At 53.1% G+C, this 20726-nt stretch overlaps 1 protein-coding gene across 2 annotated transcripts in view; it reads right to left on the reverse strand.

The window, feature by feature from the left end:
* Window positions 1-4275: 4275 nt before the first annotated feature.
* The window catches only part of LAMC3 (laminin subunit gamma 3), an 80466-nt gene continuing 64015 nt past the window's right edge, over window positions 4276-20726 (reverse strand). Inside the window, exons 21-28 of one of the 2 annotated variants that reach the window (XM_016961884.4) lie at window positions 20327-20461; window positions 18949-19096; window positions 17020-17169; window positions 14155-14257; window positions 10623-10822; window positions 8718-8864; window positions 8523-8622; window positions 4276-4804 (exon numbers count right to left, since the gene is read on the reverse strand). In XM_016961884.4, coding sequence (XP_016817373.1) covers window positions 4554-4804; window positions 8523-8622; window positions 8718-8864; window positions 10623-10822; window positions 14155-14257; window positions 17020-17169; window positions 18949-19096; window positions 20327-20461 — 1234 coding nt within the window. In that variant the 3' untranslated portion in view covers window positions 4276-4553. Of the gene's footprint in view, window positions 4805-8522; window positions 8623-8717; window positions 8865-10622; window positions 10841-14154; window positions 14258-17019; window positions 17170-18948; window positions 19097-20326; window positions 20462-20726 lie in introns of both variants that reach the window. The other variant, XM_016961883.4, reaches the window with a different exon arrangement.

The following is a 20726-nucleotide window of genomic DNA, read 5'->3' on the forward strand; positions in this document are numbered from 1 at the left end:
CGGCCGACCCCTCTGCTGGAGGACGCGGAAAGTGCAAAGCGCGGGGCGGCCGCACCCCTCCTCTCTGCCCTTCCCCGGACCTCAGCAAGTCCCTGCCACAGAAATGAAATGCGAGGATCTTAGCATGAACTCCACGGGGGTGGTTGTGAGGACCAAGTGCCGTCGGGGAGTCGGCGCTCAAACATGACTGCTGCCTTTGGGGCAGTGCGGCTGCTGTGACAACAGTGGCCCGTCAAATCAATTGGAATGAATTCGTGTCTTGTTAATAAAAGCGATTTCTTGGGCACTCACAGGCACTTTGCACCGTACACCAGTCATTTCATTCTCAAAACTCCATGAAATAGGACTTGGCATTCCCATTTCCAGAAGAGAAAAGTCAGGAAGCTGGAGCTGGGGCGCAAGGCCACCAGGAGGAAAGACCAGCCCATGACTCCAGGAAGAGCGGAGCTCAGGATGCAGGATAGGGTACCTGTGGCCAGGGTGACCATGAAGTCTAGTGTCCAAATCAGGACAGCCAGAGTCAAGGGAGCACTCCTCATAATGATGCTGGGCCACAGGCATAGACAGGCGCTGTCCAGAGCAAACAGCGCTAGGAATGGCCCCACCATGCATCTGACTCCTAGGGTAGGGACCCTGAGATCATCTTTCTTATTTATTTATTTTTTTCGAGGCAGAGTCTTGCTCTGTTGCCCACAGCTGGAGTGCAGCGGCTTGATCTCGGCTCACTGCAACCTTCGCCTCCAGGTTCAAGTGATTCTCCTGCCTCAGCCTCCCAAGTAGCCGGGACTACAGGCACACACCACCACGCCCAGTTAATGTTTGTATTTTTAGTAGAGACGGGGTTTCACTATGTTGGCAAGGCTTGTCTCGAACTCCTGACCTAAGGTGATCCACCTGCCTCGGCCTCCCAAAGTGCTGGGATTACAGGCGTGAGCCACCACACCCAGCCGAGATCATCATTTTTTCTGTGGCTGTCCCTGGGGAGTGGAGTGCCCAGCAAGGGGCTAGGCAGAATGGGATGGGGCTGAGGTCAGGGCAGCAGTCCAGGGGGCAGGCCCCTCCCAGTAAGACCAGCACCCACCTCTCCTAGCTGACGCTCCTCTGTCCACTCACCCAAGGGTTTGGATTTGGCCAAGCTGCATGACCTTAGGCGAGGCACTTGACCTGGCTGAGCTTCAGTCCCCTGATCTTCACAATGAAGTAACCCAGAACGCACTAAGCAGGGGCTTTTGTAACTTTGATGACTTGCTGGATGGTTTAAGCAGAGAGTAAAAGCTTAGCATTACCACCCTTGGTGGATGGGAGCTGACTTAGGACAGAGCCCTCATAATGCACTTCCCTCTCCAGGCTCCAACAGCCTATTGCCCTGGCCGGTTGGGCTGGTTGGCCCCAGTCAGCCATCCTACAGGGCAGGGGCCACCCCACCTTCTGCTTAGCTGCTGGACTGCATTGCTAGCCAGATGTTCAACAGCTGCCGCATTCCACCCGGCAGCGGCCCCACCTCTGGGGCCAGAGAATAGATCAGCACATGCACCAGGCATGATCAGACTGCATGAGTCACAACATGTCAGGCCCGAGTTCTCCACCCATCGGGGATGCTGGGACTGAGCTTAGCTGGATCCCACGGCTTGAGTGGATAAAGGCTGAATGCCAAGAGCAGGCACCAGGACGACTGTGTGCTGTCGGCTGAGAAACTGGAGGGAGGCGGGAGGGGGACATCAGACCCTATCCCAGAGGTCTTGGAAGAACTCCATCTTCTCGACATCACTTACACCAGACGCCAATCACCAAACTCACTGTGCAGCAGCAGCTCCCCCATCTTCGGCCTCTCCACCTCTGCCCAGACATCTAGGGACCAAGTCACTCCTAGCTCAGTTTAATCATGTCAATCCCCCACTGTAGCCTTGATTTTACAGTTTTCTGTGGAGGAGCACACCTCTTCTCTGAACACCATCTCCCATTAGGTTGGGGGGTGGCACCGGTCATCCATTATTGGCCTTAGATCCAGAGATCCCTCATTATCCCAAACAGGGGTTGGTGGGACTTCACCTAAGCTGAGAAGCTGGAATCAGGACACAGTCACCAGTTTGTCTCTTGCAAGCACTGGACCTGATGACATGTACACCTGGGGCCATTATGGGGGATGGCGGTAGGGGTGGGTGTCCTCTCCTATCAGGCACAAGAAAAACAAAGAAAGCCACTCTGCAAAGAGAAAAGAATGGGCCGGGCGCAGTGGCTCATGCCTGAAATCCCAGAACTTTAAGAGGCCAATGCAGGTGTATCATCTGAGGTCAGGAGTTTGAGACCAGCCTGACCAACATGGTGAAACCCTGTCTCTACTAAAAATACCAAAATTAGCTGGGCATGGTGGCAAGCACCTGTAGTCCTAGCTACTTGGGAGGCTGAGGCAGGAGAATTGCTTAAACCTGGGAGGTGGAGGATGCAGTGGGCCGAGATCACGCCATTGCACTCCAGCCTGGGCGACAGAGCAAGACTCCATCTCAAAAAAATAAATAAATAAATAAAGAGAAAAGAACGAAGCAGATACAGGAGAGGAGAGCAGAGACACAGACCAAGAAGAGAGGCGGGAGGGGGAAGAGGGAAGCCAACCTATCCCGGAAGCCTCAGGCTCCCCTCCCTAGGCTATCTCCAACACCTGGCAGCCGTTTTTACTCCAGGGTTCCAAGCGACCCTCCCAACACCCCTTTTCTGCTGAAACCACCTCAGGAGGGGTTTGGGGCTTGCGGCCAAGAGCCCTGACTGAGCAGCTCCAACATCCCACCCCATTCAACCTGGGTTCCTGGAGTGATGCAAGCTGGCCGAGCCCCAACCCTGCGGGCCCCGGACTGTTGTCCACCCTCTTGCCTGGAATGCTTCCTCCTCTGCCTCCCCACCCTTCAAGGCCCAACCCACACCATCCCCCTCCTGGATGGCGCCCCTCCCTGCTCCTCACCATCCTCTGACACTTGGCTGTGAGTTCGTCTCCAGCCTGAACCAGAGGTCAGCTGAGGGCCTCTCCACACCCCACCCCTCCAACTCACCAGCTCCTAGGCTTTATGTGGTAAGTGCCTGAGAGGACAGGGTAGGTACCTGTGATCACACAACCCCAGCAAAGCCCTCTAATGGGAGGTACTGGCCCAGCCACGAGCTCAGCTTTTGCCACCTTCCTACCAACGTCCGGTCCACATGCTGGCCACCTACGAGGTGTGTCATATGCACACCCACAGCCAGGGCCCTGGCTGCCCACCAGCCGGGGAGGGTGACAGGCACACCACCCTGCCCAGTAAAAGGGTCCTTTATTTCCACGTTCAACGGAATTGGTCTGTGCTGCTGCCCTACCCCTGCCCCTGTCAGGGGAGCCACGGGAGGGGGCTGGGCCCGCAGAGGTGCCTGTCTTCCCAATGCCGAGGCCTTGCCATCTGCTGGAAGAGGGTCTGGGAGAGGGGAGGGATGCCAAGAGGAAATGCTGAGGAGTCCTGGGCAGAGGCCAGCATGCAGGCCTGGCCACAGGGCGATTCCCAGACAGGACAGACTGGAATGGCAGCCAGGCTTGCACACCCTTGTGGCCTCCCGCATGGCAAGTGGTGCTGCAGGGCTGGTCTGGAAAGCGTCGATTAAAGGTCAACTGGGTTGCCGGGGGCACAAAGGCGTGCTCCTGGTAGCCTGAGCACCCTGACCTAGGTACTTTTGGGCCTGGCTCTTTGGATAGATCACAGGCTGAAGTGGGTACAGGCCAGGGTGGGCCATTCCCTCAGGGCGTCTGGTGCAGTCCCAGGACCCTGAGAGGGAAGCATCCGGTGAAGGCAATGACACCCCCGCCAGGAGTGGGCCTTGCTCTAGCCAGACTAGCAGGCCTGGCCATGGCCTCAGGGTCTCTGGGCCTCAGATTCTGCTGCTGAGAACCCTCCCAGGATCTTGCATTTCTTGGCCTGTTGGTCCCCTGGCTGTGTCGAGCTGTAGGGAGTGCATGCAGCAACACAGGTCAGGGAGCTGCCGTGAAACAGAGGGCAGCCAGCTCTGGGACTAGGGGCTTCGGCTGTTGCTGACCCCCTTGATCTCTGCAGATCTGCTGAGACCTCCCTGCTATTTGGAGTGAGTGGATGTAGCACCCCAGGGCATCTCATGTAACAACTTGCCCAACATCCAGAGGGTGCCTAGCACACAGGCAGCTCTCACAACAGCTGTGGACTGTAATGTGTGTGGACCGTAAGCTGTGGACTGGATGGATTAGACTTGAACACGTGTGGGTCATACACACAGACATGCACCCTCACGTGTGTATGTTATTGACACTGGGGTGTGCCTGTTTATGCATGTGCAGGGGTGAGAGTGTGCACTGATGTCCAGGTGAACTGGGTACGCACACTCAGTCCTGCTGGCAGGGAAGAAGGCACAGACAGAATCGGCAGGGAGTGTGACTATTCACACGGGGGCGAGTTCACAGCAGCCGGCTCCGGGGAACGTCTGTATGGGCACACCCGTGGGGTAGTGTGCACACCCTGGGTCATGTAAACAGCAGGTGGGGGAGTGCGTGCCGGGGATCTGGGCAGCCCTCACTGCCAGCTGGCACAGTTCTCGGGCAGGCTGTGCAGAATGGCCTCCAGGTTCTGTTTGTCGGCGCGGATCTCGGCGAGGTCACTCTCAAAGCCCTGGATCTGCAGCTCCTGCTGCTGGGATTCCTGCTCCAGCAGACTGAGTTTCCTCTGCAAGGACCCCGGGGAGCCCAGCTGCAGCCTCAGGCGTTCTAGTGCCCACTGAGTCTCGTTCAGGGCCTGGACTGGGGCTTGATGGGTGTCCAGCGACCCTGTGGTGGGGCACAAACAGCCTCACTGTGAGCCAGCAGCCCTGCAGGCCCCAGGGCACCTCCCAGCCCCTGAGCCTCTCCCCAACTCAGGCCTCCCAGGATTCCAATGGCCCACCAACCACCAGGGAAAGATGGGGAGCAGAAGGGCTGGGAGGTGGGTAAGGACCCATAGCATCCCAACGGGCCCATGGGCAGACTCTAGAACATCCTCCTGGGTGGCACTTGACAAATGTCATTTTTGTTGATGGTTTTACTATTATTGTTAAAAAAGAAGGCCTCAGGTGAGTCCTCTCTGAGTCTTAGTTTACTCATTTACAAAACGGTGTGGGAGAAAGGCCCCTGGGATTTTTGCCAGCTTGAACATGCTGGCTCAATTCACTGACAGCACACGTTTACAGATGCTGCCTGTGGGCCTGGATGTGGGCAATCACTGGGGTAAACCACAGGCCCACACCACCATGCCCAGCTAATTTTTGTATGTATGTATGTATGGATGGATGCATTTGTTTATTTATTGAGATGGAGTCTCGCTCTGTTGTCCAGGCTGGAGTGCAGTGGTACGATCTCAGCTTACTGTGGCCTCAGGTTCAAGCGATTCTCCTGCCTCAGCCTCCCGAGTATCTGGGATTACAGGTGCCTGCCACCACGCTCCGCTAATTTTTTGTATTTTTAGTAGAGACAGGGTTTCACCACGTTGGCCAGGCTGGTCTCAAACTCCTGACCTCAGGTGATCTGCCCGCCTCAGCCTCCCAAAGTGCTGGGATTACAGGTGTGAGCCACCACGCCTTGCCTAATTTTTGTATTTTTTGTAGAGACAGGGTTTCACCATGTTGGTCAGGCTGGTCTCAAACTCCTGACCTCCAGTGATCCACCCGCCTTGGCCTCCCAAAGTGCTGGGATTGCAGGCATGAGCCACCATGCCCAGCCCCAAGTGGCTGCTTCTAACCCCACAGGATTCCACTGGGCCCCTGGGATCCCCGAGGCCCTGGATTTCCTGGGCAAGCAGCTGCAAGCACTGAGCCAGGGTGCAAGAGAAGGCAGAGGGGAGCCAAGGCCCTGCTGACCTAGGAGGACCTCAAGAGGCCCCACGGCCCACAGCAAAATCCAAACAGCCTGGTCTTCGAAGAGATTCAGAAATGGATTACAGCCCCCACTCTACCTGCCCAGGCTGCCTAGGGCTCCTGGAGAAGGGGCCAGGCGTGTGCTCTTCATTCTGCTTCCCCAGGCCAAGCACAAGGCCAACACAGAGTGTGACAAGTGAATGAATGACAGTGACAATGCAGGAATGGTTGAAGAGAGTGTCTGCTCCACGACAGGGCCTTAGGCATCGATTAGTGGCTACCTGCATGCACGCTGAGTCACTTGGACCCGCAGGTGAGCCACGGCTTTCCCACCGACTGGCTGTGGGACCCTGGCCACATTATCTAAACTCTGTGCTAAGCTGGGTGTGGTGGCTCTCTCCCGTAATCCCAGCATTTTGGGAACCTGAGGTGGGAGCATCCCTTGAGGCCAGGAGTTCAACACCAGCTTGGTTAACATAACGGGACGCTGTCTCTACAAAAAACAAAAATAAATAAAAAATAAAAATAAACTCTCCTCACCTCAGTTTCCTCATCTGCAAAATGGCAAAAGAATAACTGTCCTTGCGTTAAAGGGTGAGTATGAGAATTCTGTAAGATCACGTGTGTGAATAGCTTAGTGTGGGCCTGGTGTCCAGACAACGTGTAGAGCATGGCAATTCTCTCTCCTCTTATTACGAATGAAAATTGAAAATGCTTGCTGCCACATGGGTGAATCTTGATGACTTTCTGCTAAGTGAAATAAGTCAGTCAAAAGAGGACAAATAAGGCCGGGCATGGTGGCTCACGCTTGTGATCCCAGCACTTTGGGAGGCCAAGGCAGGAGGATCACTTGAGCCCAGTAGTTTGAGACCAGCCTGGGCAACATAGGGAACATATTTTTTTGTCTCCAAAAAAAAAAAAAAAAAATTAGCTGGGTGTGGTGGTGCATGCCTGTGGTCCCAGCTACTTCGAAGGCTGAAGTGGAAGAATCGCTTGAGCCCAGGAGTTTGAGGCTGCAGTGAGCCATGACTGCACCACTGCACTCCAGCCTGGGTAACAGAGCAAGATCCTGTCTCCAAAAAAATTTTAAAAGTACAAATACTATATGATTCCAGTTATATGAGGTCCCCAGAGTAGTCAAATTCTTTTTTTTTTTTTAAAGTTATAGGGTACATGTGCACAACGTGCAGGTTTGTTACATATGTATACATGTGCCATGTTGGTATGCTGCACCCATTAACTGGTCATTTACATTAGGTATTTCTCCTAATGCTATCCCTCCCCGCTCCCCCGACCCGATGACAGGCCCCAGTGTGTGATGTTCCCCACCCTGTGTCTGAGTGTTCTCATTGTTCAATTCCCACCTATGATTCTAAGCAAGTTCTTTTTTTGAGACGGAGTCTCACTCTCACCCAGGCTGGAGTGCAGTGGTGTGATCCTGGCTCACTGCAACCTCCATCTCCCAGGTTCAAGCGATTCTCCTGCCTCAGACTCCTGTGTAGCTGAGATTACAGGCTTGTGCCACCATGCCTGGCTAATTGTTTTATATCTTTAGAAGGGACAGGGTTTCACCATGTTGGTCAGGCTGGTCTCAAACTCCTGACCTCAAATGATCCACCCACCTTAGCCTCTCAAAGTGCTGGGATTACAGGCATGAGCCACCATGCCTGGCCCAGAGTAGTCAAATTCATAGAGACAGAAAGTAGAATGATGGCTGCCAGGGGCTGGGGGAGGGAAATGGGGGGTTAGTGTTTCAGGAGGACAGAGCTTCAATTGGAGATGATGAAAGTGTTCTAGAGATGGGTAGTGGTGATGATCGCACAACAATGAATATACTTAATGCTGCTGAACTGTACACTTCAAAATGGTTAAGATGGAAAATATTATGTGTCTTTTACAATTTGAAAAAAATACATGCTGTTCTTTTCAGCCCAACTGCCCTGTCTGCTGTCTCCTGAGCCTCCCCACAACACTGGGCCTCTGCAACCTTCGTGCCTTGGGAGGTGCTATTCCCTTCATCCAAAATGCCTCCTTGCTAAGGCCCATCTTGAATCTGACCTCCTTCCTATGAGCCGCTATTTACTCACTCTCAACATACACCACGCACCGTGGTAAGCGCTTTCTAAACCACCCCACTGTTACTCCCATTTTCCAGATGGGGGATCTGAGGCTCAGAGAGGTGGAGTGGCTTGCCCGAGGTCTAATGGCCAAAGAAGGGACAGAGCCAGACTTGAATCTTAGTCTGATCCCAGACCAGCACCTGATGACACACTTTCTGCCGTGACAGTCTTTCTTCTTCTCCTGAACCCTCAGCTCCTGAGGGCTGACCTGCTCACCCGCTCACCCGGTGCCTGTGGGTGTTCTTGCCAATGGTGAGTTTTCTGTGTGCCCCCTGCCCTGCCCCAAAGAATAGAGGGCCCTGGAGGCACAAACAGTTACTCAAAGTGAACTCACTTCTAGATGCCAACCCTGTCCCACATGGCAAAGGGGCCTGGGCATGGTTATAAATGCTTGTGATTGACCACAAAGATGGGGATGCGGGAAGCATGGCGATGAGGACAAGGAGGAAATCTTCCCCAGGACTGGAGCTCACAGGAAGATCCTAGAGGTGCCCCAGGGACCCAGGGGTTCAGGGCCCAGCCTTGGGGCCTCCTTACCCAGCCTGGCAAGCAGCTCTGACAAGGTCTCGATGTCCTTCTCCAGTGAGATACGTGATTCCCGGATCTGCTGCTCCATCTCGCTCAGCCCAGCACCCACCTTCCAGGGGGAGGAGGAAGAAACAGCTTGAATGGCGCCCCCACCCGGGCTGCCAGGGGCAGGAGGCGATAGGGTAGGGGCCCTGGCAAATGTACCCGCTCAGCTTCCTCCAGCTCCTGTCTGCGTGCTTCAGACGCCAGCACCTGCTGGGACGCCTGTTGGAGCGTGGCTTGCGTCTGGCTGGTGAGCCGGCTGGCACGGCGGTGCGCCTGTTTCCGCTCCCTCAGCAAGGCCTTGGCAAGCTATGGGATGGGTGGCAGTGGCAGGGAGAAGAAGTGAGTGCAGCAAGTCCTTTTGGAGGTAAATAGCTCTTATGGCAATGATGCCAAGCAGTTGTCTGTACCAGGCAGATCATTCATTCATTCATGCATGCAACAAATATGTACTGAATGCAGGCTAAGTGCTGGGCACAGTGTAGACTGCTGGATACCACCCGCTTCAGGAGGAGCAATTCTAACTATTTTACAGATGAGGAAACAGAGGCACAGAGGGGAGGAGGGGCTGGCCAAAGCCCGAGGGGCATGACAAGAGTTCAAGCCCGGGGACCCCTACTGCAAACCCAGCACTTTTCCTAGGCACCATAAAGACAGTTTCCTTGGTGTGTGAGCAACAGAACCAGCAGCAGAGCTGGGGAGATATGCACTGATTAGAATTTGGCACCAATTTTTTAAAAGCCTAGTTAAAATCAGCCAGGGCTGGGTGCAGTGGCTCATGCCTATGGTCCCAGCACTTTGGGAGGCTGAGGCAGGAGGCTTGCTTGAGACCAGAGGTTCAAGAGCAGCCTGGGCAACATAGTGAGACCCCAATCTTTTTTTTCTTTTTTTTTTCGAGGCAGAGTCTCCCTCTGTTGCCCAGGCTGGAGTGCAGTGGTGCAGTTTGGCTGACTGCAACCTCCACCTCCCAGGTTCAAGCAATTCTTGTGTCTCAGCCTCTGGAGTAGTTAGGACTACAGGTGCGAGCCACCATGCCCGGCTAATTTTTTTGTATTTTTAGTAGAGACAGGGTTTCACCATGTTGACCAGACTGGTCTCGAACTCCTGACCTCAAGTGATCTGCCTGCCTTGGCCTCCCAAAGTGCTGGGATTACAGGAGTTAGCCACCACACCTGGCCGAGACTCTCATCTCTGCAAAAAAAAAAAAAAAGTTAGCCAGGCACAGTGGCACACACCTGTAGTCCCAGTTACTCAGGAGGCTGAGGCAGGAAGATCACTTAAGCCCAAGGGTTTGAGGCTGCAGTGAGCTGTGATTGTGCTACTGTACTCCAGCCTGGGCGACAGAGACCCTGTCTCTACAAAAAACAAACAAACAAGCAAGCAAAAAAAAAAAAAACAAACCAAAAACCCTTAAGCTGGGTGCAGTGGCTCACACCTGTAATCCCAGCACTTTGGGAGGCCAAGGTAGGTGGATCATCTGAGATCAGAAGTTCGAGACCAGCCTGGCCAACATGGTGAAACCCCGCTCTACTAAAAATACAAAAATTAGCCAGGTGTGGTGGAGCACGCCTATAATCCCAGCCACTCTGGAATCTGAGGCAGGAGAGTCACTTGAACCCAGGAGGCGGAGATTGCAGTGAGCTGAGATTGTGCCACTGCACTCCAGCCTGGGCCACAGAGTAAGAATCTGTCTCAAAAAATTAAGAAAAAAATTAAAAACAAAAAGGCAGGTAAAATAAATAAACGCAAACTTCAAAATAACAAAAAAGAAAAGAAAAACCTAGAAGTTTAGGCAGGAAAGCCAGCAGACCCAGGTGTAAGTCCTGGTTAAGTTCATGAAGCTGGCTGCACCTCAGCATTCTCACCTGTACAATGGGGACAGCAATGACACCTATTTCGTGAGGAACCCGCAGACTCACCCCCGTGAAGTCTCTGAGCTAAATGCCTGGGCCCACTGAGCAGTGAGTGAGTGCGGAGTAGTCAGCACGGATGTCGGGAAGGGGCCCGCGGAAGGGCGGTCCCCCCGGGAGGGAAGGAGGCCACTGTTGTCACAGCCACCACCCTGACCTTGGCACTGTCCTTGGCCAACACCTCTGCTTCTCTGCCCTTCTTCTTGGCACTGGAGGAAAGAGGGGCCGCGTTTCCCAGCATCCTCTCCACCTGCTTGGTCTTCTTTCTCGTGTCTGCAAGGAGTCTGTCACTGACGGAGTCTGCCTTCCTCTGCAATGCCGCCTGGTCCTTGGGCCGGGGAAACTGCAACTTCATTCCTGCAAACCCGGCTGAGGCTGGGTCAGGGGAACTGGGCTCACACCTCCGGTGCCTCCCAGGCAGCCACTGGCAGAGCTGCCTGGCTGACCACCGACCCTTGGACAACGAGTGGAGGTCTGAAGTGCATGCAACATGCGTATCACCTTCTCAGGCTTATCCAGGAGAAAACAAAAGCAAGCGAGACACAGACATACTGCTTGGGGAATTTTGAGATGAGTATTCATTCTATTAGGATGTCTATTAAAGTCAAGGAATTACATGGTGGTCAATGCTGGGGCCAGTGGTGGGGACTAGCACAGTCCATGGCTCAGTCTGCTCAGCTCAGCATTTTCATGTACTGCCTACGTCTAAACAATGCTTTGAGGCAGTGTATAGTGATGGGTAAATCAACAAATGGATCCTTACCATGGAAAACCAAGAGTCTGATGTAACTGGAGGGATGAGGAAGGACAGAGGAGAGGAAGTACCAGAAAATCTCGATAATGACATTGCAGAAACCAAATGTTTGATTGACCACTGAGCTTTCAAGCAATCAAGACAAAAAGGGAAATGTTACAATTCTCTCTTTTTTTTTTTTTTTTTTTTTGAGACAAGGTCTCGCTCTGTCGCCCAGGCTGGAGTGCAGTGGAGAGATCTCAGCTCACTGCAACCTCTGCCTCACGGGTTTAAGCAATTTTCCTGCCTCAGCCTCCTGAGTAGCTGAGATTATAAGCGCACACCACCATACACGGCTGGTATTTTTTTTTTTTTTCAGTAGAGATGGAGTTTCACCATGTTGGCCAGGCTGATCTCAAATTCCTGGCTTTAAGTGATCCACCCACCTTGGCTTCCCAAAGTGCTGGGATTATGGGTGTGAGCCACCACACCCAGAGGAAATGTTAGAATTCCCATAGATTTTATTATCCAATAAGAAGTAGTTTATTTCTTGGTAAACAAAGAGACTATTTCCTTTCCTTTCAGATAAAATTCTAAGGGAAATTTAGTTAGGTGTGGTGGCTCATTCCTGTAATCCCAGCTACTCTGGAGGCTGAAGCAGGAGGATCAGGCCAGGAGTTCAAAACCAGCCTAGGAAACATAGTGAGACTTCATCTCTACAAAAAGACAAAAGCTTAGCTGGGCATGGTGGCACACACCTATAGACCTAGCTACTCACGAGACTGAGGTGGAAGGATCACTTGAGGCCAGGAATTGGAGGCTACAGTGAGCTATGATTGCACCTATGATTGCACCACTGCACTCCAGCCTGGGTGACAGAGTCAGACCCCAACTCAAAAAAAAATTCTAAAGGAAGTTTATCATCAAAAGAACTGATTACAGGCCGGGCACGGTGACTTACGCCTGTAATCCTAACACTTTGGGAGGCGGAGGCAGGTAGATCACCAGAGGTCAGGAGTTCAAAACCAGCCTGTCCAACCTGGTGAAACCCTGTCTCTACTAAAAAAAAAAAAAAAAAAAAAATGCCGGGTGTGGTGGTGGGCACCTGTAATCGCAGCTACTCAGGAGGCTGAGGCAGGAGAATCACTTGAACCCAGAAGGCAGAGGTTGCAGTGAGCCGAGATCATGCCACTGTACTCCAGCCTAGGCAACAGAGCGAGACTCTATCTCAAAAAAAAAAAAAAAAAAAAAAGCACTTATTACAGTGGACAAAGTAAAAGTCAATTTTTAAAATGAATAAAGCCTTCAAATCTTTGAGGGCATAATATTATAGAATTGTTCCATCCAGAAATTAGACCTGCTTTGCTCCTTGTACACAAAATTGATGTTTCTCAGCATGTATTGTGTGGAGCCCTAATTCTCCACGGTGTTAACAAACGTTAGGGGGAAGTGTCAATTAAGTTGAAAGTGAAGCAGGTTTCTTTATTACAGGCCTTCTCAGAACCTTTAATATTCTCAAGTGTTCTCTGTAAGACCTCAAGAGGATGCTGCAGCAAGAGACAGTTCCTAAACTTATTTGAACAAAAACCCTCTCTTGGCAGAGCGTATCAATAGGCTAGGAGACCCCCGGCCACACCCCGGGGAAGACTGCTCCACAGTTCACCTTGTGAATTTTCCTTTTATCCTGAACACCAACTGAGCACAGCCAAGCTGGTGGTAAGAAAGGGTGTCTCTAAAATGGGATCAGAATGGGGAAAAGAGCCTGGGGTTAGAGGTTTGAGGTTAGCCCTCCTGTGGATTATGGGAACAGTGCAAGGAAATTTCCATCCACTACACACAAGAATGTTCTCATTCACAGAACCCGACAATGAGAAGGTAAAAGCTTGTAAGGTAGTGAGCCCCTCATTGTTGGAGATAGGCAAGCTGAGGGTGGGTGAGTCCACTGCCAGGTGTGAGATTTGCAGCAGATGACCTTAAGACCTCTTATCATTCTAATGTTCTAAGATCCTAACATTCCATCATTATAAGTCATTGAATGTACCTTTTTCTAAATATGACTCTAGATACTTAAACACACACGGCCACGCCTTTCCGACAGGAAGTCCCCAAACGATGGGTGACTAGGACTTCAAGCCGCCAGGAAGCTGGGGAACAGGAGCACTGACCAGCCCATCCTCTGTCCCAGAGGGGCTGGGTCCACAGCTAGCGCTCCATCTCTTCTGGGCAGTGGGCAGGGTTGGGGAGGGAGGCCACAGAACAACAGCAGAAGCCTGACTTCTGGCCTCAGACCCCAAGAGACATCTGGGGTTCAGAGTGTGTTCCTGCCTTATCCAGCCCGTTGGATAAGGAGCCACAAACAAAGGGTGAGGGGGCTTCTCTCTGGAGCAAATTGGGTATCACAGAAGCCCATCACACAGGTGGATACTTGCAGAATCGTAATACTTGCTGGCTTCTATTCCCAGCTTAGCTCTGACCCAGGAATGAATAGCAATTCCTTTCCTCAGCCTACCCATCTGCAAAATGGGGGCACTAGACTGGCATCAACCCATAGCCCCTTCTAAAGAGAAACTCCATCTGCTTCCCATAGCCCCAACTCAACATTGGACCCGGACAGCCATATCTGTACCAGATAACTAACTGGAGCCCAGGCCAGAGTAGACTTGACCTGGTTGAACAGCCAATGATGTTAGAGTCTCCTCTCACTTGGTCTGGAGGGTCTCTGCATGTGGTCTGATGACCTGGGGTGTATGGGATAGCCACATGGGCAAGTCCGAGGTGAGTGATGTATGAGATGGGGCAGGATCCTGAGAGGTGGAGGGAAAGTCTGCTTGGCTTAATTAAGCCCACAAGACCAGACTCCTGTCCTCTGCAAGCCTGCCCTGGCTGAGGCGAGAGGTGAGTGACTGTCAGGGGCGTTCGTCATCACACAGCCTAGTGGTCAGCCGGACTCACGTACCTTCCAGGTCAGCCAGCAGAGTCCTGGCTCCCATGACAGTCACTGTCGCAGCCTGGACAGATGAGGAAGCCTGGGTCAGGGCGCCTCTGGCCTCCTGGTGCAGCTGGAGAGAGATGAGGAGAGGCTGGGCAGCTGGCTCCACAGGTGCAGGGCCCAGGGGCAGCTCAGTGGGCACCAAACCCACATATATGGGTGCCCAAATCATCACCAAATCCCTGACGCTGGGTCATGCTGTCCACCAGGAGCACCTGATCTGTGTTATTATACAAAAGTTGAACTCCGAATGTCTCCCAAGAGATACCTGTCCACAAAAGCCCGGAGGAAAACTGAAACACTAGAATTAAAGGAACGAGAACACCTGAACATCTCTTCAGAACATGTTCTATTGGCCAGGCACAGGGACTCACACCTGTAATCCCAACACTTTGGAAGGCCGAGGTGGGCAGATCACTTGAGGTCAGGAGTTCGAGACCAGCCTGGCCAACATGGTGAAACCCTGTCTCTACTAAAAATTTATTTAAAATTAGCTAGGTGTGGTGGTGCATGCCTGCAATCCCAGCTACTGGGGGAGGCTGAGGTGGGAGTATGGCTTGAACCTATGGGGCAGAGGTTATAGTGAGCGGAGATCAAGCCACTGCACTCCAGCCTGGGTGGCATAAAGATTCCATCTAAAAAAGAAAGAGAAAGAAAGGAAGGAAGGAAGGAAGGAAGGGAGGGAGGGAGGGAGGGAACACTGCTCTATCTCAGCAAGTGGATGTGAAAATCGCAAATCTGTTTATGACACCACCTTGACTTATGGAAGATCAGTTTCTTCCCCACTGCCACTCAACAGGACTAGATACACTGAAAGAATTTGGGTCTGATAGATGAGTGGGTAAACAAAATGTGCTTCATCCACACACTGGAATATGACCGAGCCTTTAAAAGGGAGGAAGTATAGATCCAGGCCGCAAGGCAGGTGAACCCTGAAAAGATGATGCTAACAGGAGGAAGCCTGACACCATCGGCACGTATTACACGATTCCGTTTCTGCAAAAGAGCTGGACTAAGGAAATCTACAGAGACAGAGAACAGAGTGGAGGCTGCCCGGGCCTCGGGAGTGGAAATGAGGAGTGACTGCTGAGTGGGCATGGGGTTAGGGGTGGTGAGAATGTTCTGAAACTAGACTGAGGTGGAGGTGGCCCAACATCGTGAACATGCTAAAGCCATTGCATCTAAAATGGGTGTTTGTATGCCACGTGAATGTCACTGTAACAAGAATAAATAAATAGTAGAGTTTGAGGAGCCAACCAGTACTGCCTCAGGCCTATTCTGATTGCTCATGGGGTGGGGAGGAGGACGAAGGTATGGGTGCTGTGGTGGGGTGAGTCATCCGTACACGCGGGGGCCTGGCCCTGACTCCTGGGGAAGTCACCTCTCTTCCTGGCAACCTCACCCTGGACGAGGGCAGTGGACCAGATCAGCAGGTGCTACCCCGGGGCAAAGCCAAACTCCCCAGGTAAGCGGCAGGCACTGGGCTCAGCCCTTCAGATACATTCTCATGCCTCACAGACAGCCCCCTTATCCTGTCTTTAAAAGGAATGGAAGCCAGGTGGGATGGCTCGCGCCTGTAATCCCAGCACTTTGGGAGGCTGAGGTGGGTGGATCATCTGAGATCAGGAGTTCAGCCTAGCCAACATGGTGAAACCCCATCTCTACTAAAAATACAAACATTAGCTGGGCGTGGTGGTGCGGGCCTGTAATCCCAACTACTCTGGAGGCTGAGGCAGGAGAATTGCATGAACCTGGGAGGCAGAGGTTGCAGTGAGCCGAGATCGCACCACGCACTCCAGCCTTGGTGACAGAGTAAGAGTCTGTCTCAAAAAAAAAAAAAAAAAAAAAGGAATGAGGCTGGGTGTGGTGGCTTACACCTATAATTCTAGCACGTTGAGAGGCCAAGGCAGGTGGATTACTTAAGGCCAGGAGTTCGAGACCAGCCTGGCCAACACAGTGAAACCCCATCTCTACTAAAAATACAAAAGAATTTAGCTAGACACAGTGGCACACACCTGTAGTCCCAGTTACTCTGGAGGCTGACCCAGGAGAATCACTTGAACCCGGGAAATGGAGGTTGCAGTGAACCGAGATTGCGTCACTGCACTCCAGCCCAGGCAATAGAGCAAGACTGTTTCAAAAACAAAATTAAAAACAAAATTATCGGTACAGCTGCCTTGGAAAGTGGCCACTTCTCTGCAGCTTTCAAATGAGCCATGAATGAACTAGAGAATGAGCTAATGAATGGAGGCATGAGAGAGAATGATCCCAGGATGGTGGGTGTGGCCCCGGGTGCTGCTGCTGCTGTCCTCTGTCAGTCTGTCCATCATCTCTTCTCGGGGTATCAGGGTCCCCTCCCCTATGTCAGGCTGTATGTGGAGTTTTGCAGGAGGCACCAGAGGGATGGACAGAGCTACTTCTTCTTTTTTCTTTTTTTTGAGATGGGGTCTCACTCTGTTGCCAGACTGGAGTGCAGTGGCGCGATCTCAGCTCACTGCAACCTCCACCTCCTGGGTTCAAGCGATTCTCCTGCCTCAGCCTCCCAAGTAGATGGGACTATAGGCACATGCCACCATGCCTGGCTAATTTTTTGTATTTTTAGTAGAGATGGGGTTTCACCATGTTAGCCAGGATGGTCTCAATCTCCTGACCTCGTGATCCACCCGTCTTGGCCTCCCAAAGTGGTGGGATTACAGGTGTGAGCCACTACACCCAGCCGGACAGAGCTACTTCTGTCTCTGCCCTTCTCCCTCCTGCAACCCTGACCCTGGATCACCTTGAGGGTAGCCCCAACCTCTCCCAGGTCCCCTGCTTCAAAGCACAAGAGCTGACCTTTGTGAGGGGTTCTGTTTGCCGTAGCGTCGCCTGGGCAGCAGTCTGGAGGGTTCGGGCAGCCTCAGTGGCCATGTGCTGCCATGATGCAACTGTCTTCTCCAGGGCCTTTGCCTTCAGGCCCAGGTCTTCAGCCCGGGACTTCTGAGGCTGCAGGGAGACAATGCGCTCAGGCAGGGCCTGGCAAGGAAGGGCAAGCAGCGGATCCTCTACTTGGGGGAGGTGCCCTGCTGGGCTGAGGCAGCGGGTCTGCCCCTGGCTGCCAGCCAAGAACCCAAGCCCCCTGAAAACCTGGTGAGCCTAGCTGATGCCCCAGGTAGCTCGGAAGCCCAGAGGCAGGAATAGCAGGGGTCAGGCTTTGTGTGGACCCCTGGAGGCAGAGGGCCCAGGGCGAGAGGAGCCAGGCTGGGGAAGCCCTTACTTGGGGCTCAGATGACAGTCCTACCAATTTCTAGCTGCATGGCCTTGAGCAACCCAGCTAACCTCCCTGACCCACACTGCCCCACTGCAAAGTGGGAACGCTTCCCCAGCTCCACAGCCCTGAACTGAGATCTGGGGGCTGGACGGCTTCCGAATGCTGGATTTCCCAGACTTATAGGAGAACTGTGCAGGTTCTACCTATGACCTAACACCCTGAGTGGTGTTGGAAGCAGAACCTGGGCTCAAACACACTAACAGCTGTGCATTACTCTCCGCACGCAGTGGGAGGAGCAAAGATCTCAAATAAGCAGCCTTGGGCATCAATCTGGGTTAGCACTTGTCCCAAATGCATTTTTATAAGCTGAGTTTTTTTTTTTTTTTTTTTTTTGAGACAGAATCTCGCTCTGTCACCTAGGCTGGAGTGCAGTGGCGCAATCTCAGCTTACTGCAAGCTCCGCCTCCCAGGTTCACGCCATTCTCAGCCTCCCGAGTAGTTGGGACTACAGACGCCCGCCACCATGCCTGGCTAATTTTTTTGTATTTTTAGTAGAGACGGGGTTTCACCATGTTAGCCAGGATGGTCTCGATCTCCTGATCTCGTGATCCGCCCGCCTCAGCCTCCCAAAGTGCTGGGATTACAGGTGTGAGCCACTGCGCCCGGCCAAGCTGAGTTCTTTAATGTTCAGTTTCTGAGTTTTGGGATTTCAGGGTTACTGAATCGACACGATGGACCCGGTTCATGCAGAGGTGATGAGTATAAGGCGATGAGCACAGAGGGGCCGGCCAGCTACCTCGTGCATTGCTCCCGAATCTCTGTCCAGCTCCCATGGAAGCAGCCTCGAAATAACCTAATGGGTGAGTTCTATGTGACAGACTGAGGCTCAGGAAGGGAAAGTCCTTGGCCGAGGTCACAGAGCTGGAGTGGCAGAGCTGGGATTGCATCCCGTGTCCATCTGATGACACTGCTAATGTCACTGTAAGGAGGAAGAGGCCCCAGCCTTAACATTAACAACAGAGAATGGTTGAGCTCTGACTCTGCCGAGCCCCATAGGTAGGTTATATCATTTGACTTAGCTGCAATATAGTTAAAAATGAGCCATATCACCTGCCTCTGCCTGGGCCCCACCGGTTTCTCCAGCTGCTATAATAGTTTTTTTTTTTTTTTTTGAGATGGAGTCTTGCTCTGTCGCCCAGGCTGGAGTGCAGAGGTGCAATCTTGGCTCACTGCAGCCTCTGCCTCCCAGGTTCAAGTGATTCTTCTGCCTTAGCCTCTCCAGTAGCTGGGGTTACAGGCACGCACCACCACACCTGGCTAATTTTTGTATTTTTAGTAGAGACTAGGTTTCACTACGTTGGCCCAGGTGGTCTCAAACTCCTGACCTCAGGTGATCCACCTGCCTCGGCCTCCCAAAGTGCTGCGATTACAGGCGTGAGCCACCGTGCCCAGCCTCCAGCTTCTATAATAGATCCTCCCGACCCCACACGGAGCTCTGAGACAACTGAGCTGACCAGAGCTCCCGGGGAAGCCAGCAAGGCCAGGTACGGGGCTGTATCTGCGCCAACTTGCTGCACGGTGGCCAACACGCTTTCCGCTTCAGGCAGCACCTCTGCCACAGCCGTCCTCAGTGCTTTGTGGGCCGCCTGGACCTCCTGGTACCTGGGAGGAAACAGAGGCCATGGAGCTGGGTGCAGAACTAGCCCTCCCCATCCCTGTCTGGGCCCCAGGCTGGAGCCACTGGTTTGCAAAGGCCTCTGCCAACTTCCCAGGCAGAACAGCCCTCTGCGGGGTCGGTACAGCTGCCTCGGAAAGTGGCTGCTTCTCTGAAGCTTTCAGATGAGCCAGATGGGCTGTGAAAGGGCCACATTCTTGTATCTGCATCATTCAGCTCAGCCACACTTTGCTGAAAGGGCTCTGCTTGGTTTCCACTCAAGAATCACATGTTTGCAAATGTTTGGCTCTTCTGGGTGAATGGTGAAGAGGAAAATGCCCGGTGAAGTGGGGAGCACAGCAGCCCCGGTCCTGGTCCTGGCTCGGCCATGCCCTTTCCAGAGACCTTGGGCACGTCCTCACCACTGATGAATGGAGAGCCCTGGGCTGCAGAATCCCTGTGGGCCCTTTTGCCCTGACGGGCCTGTGGTCTATAACCAATCAGCTAGGATGGGTTTTCTGTCCTGACCAGCTGTCCACATCCTGTCCCACCCATTCCTCCCCGACAAGGGCATCGCTGGGGTGGAGACCTCTGGCTTCCCTTCCATCCCTTACTCCTCCTTAGAGAGCCATCGCTCTGCCCCTGGGGTGGGTCATGTGACCTCCCCCAGCCATGGTGACTGGCTCAGGGCTGGACACCTGATCTAAGCGGAGCCAATCCCATTCTCGTTTAGGAATGTCTCATTTAGGAATGTCAAGGGGTTCAGCAAGATGCTGGGGGGTCTCCATGAACCTTTAAACTGAGAGGGACAGAAGGGGTTACCAAAGCAGAAAAGCAGAGCCGGCTGTCTGCAGAGGCAGAGAAAGAAGCTGGTGCCTCAGAGGAGCTCAGAGGAGCTGCCCTGGGCTGGGGCGCCGGGGCCAGGGGGGTCAGGGAATGCGGCAGAAGGAGAGCAAGGGATCTGTTGCTCTGGGTTCCAGTTCTTGTCCCTTCTCTTGAAGAGGCTGAGTTGCATCCCCCCAGGCAAAAGTGGGTTACTGCGACTCACCACCGAGTGGGCCCAAGACCCTGTGGCCCCACTCCGAGGAGGATGCAGACCCAAGACACCCCAAGACACCAACGACAAAGAACGTCGGGACTCAAGGGAGCTGGCTCTGGAACCAGCAGCCTCTGGCTAGGCCCTGTTGGCTCCAGGAGGCCAACCCCAAAGTTTCTACCCACACCTGGGGAGGCCTCACCTGTCCTCCAGGTCCCGCTGGGTCTCTAGGGCCACCCTTCCCTCCAGCAGATTCCAGAGAAGCGCGTAGCTGGTGTTGGAGGCGAGCAGGGCCCTCCAAGCAGTGGCTGCGATCTTGGTGGCGGTGTCTCTGTGGCTGTGTGAGGACACCCACCTGAGCATTACCAAGGGCTCGCAGGGAAGGGGCCCAGGACCAGAACTACGCCCCCTACTACACAGGCCTCCTGCTGCCCCAAACAGAGGACAGCCACAAAGACAGGTACGCCTTTTCCACCTTTCTGTGTTACACACTTCAAGGACTGACAGGAAAGGTACTCCATGCCCTGTTTCTGTTACACAGAGACATAGAGTTTGTGTCTGTTGTCCTGACATAAGGATTAATAGGACTTTTTTTTTTTTTT

This window comes from Pan troglodytes, chromosome 11 (genome assembly GCF_028858775.2).
Source record: "Pan troglodytes isolate AG18354 chromosome 11, NHGRI_mPanTro3-v2.0_pri, whole genome shotgun sequence".
Taxonomy (NCBI): domain Eukaryota; kingdom Metazoa; phylum Chordata; class Mammalia; order Primates; family Hominidae; genus Pan; species Pan troglodytes.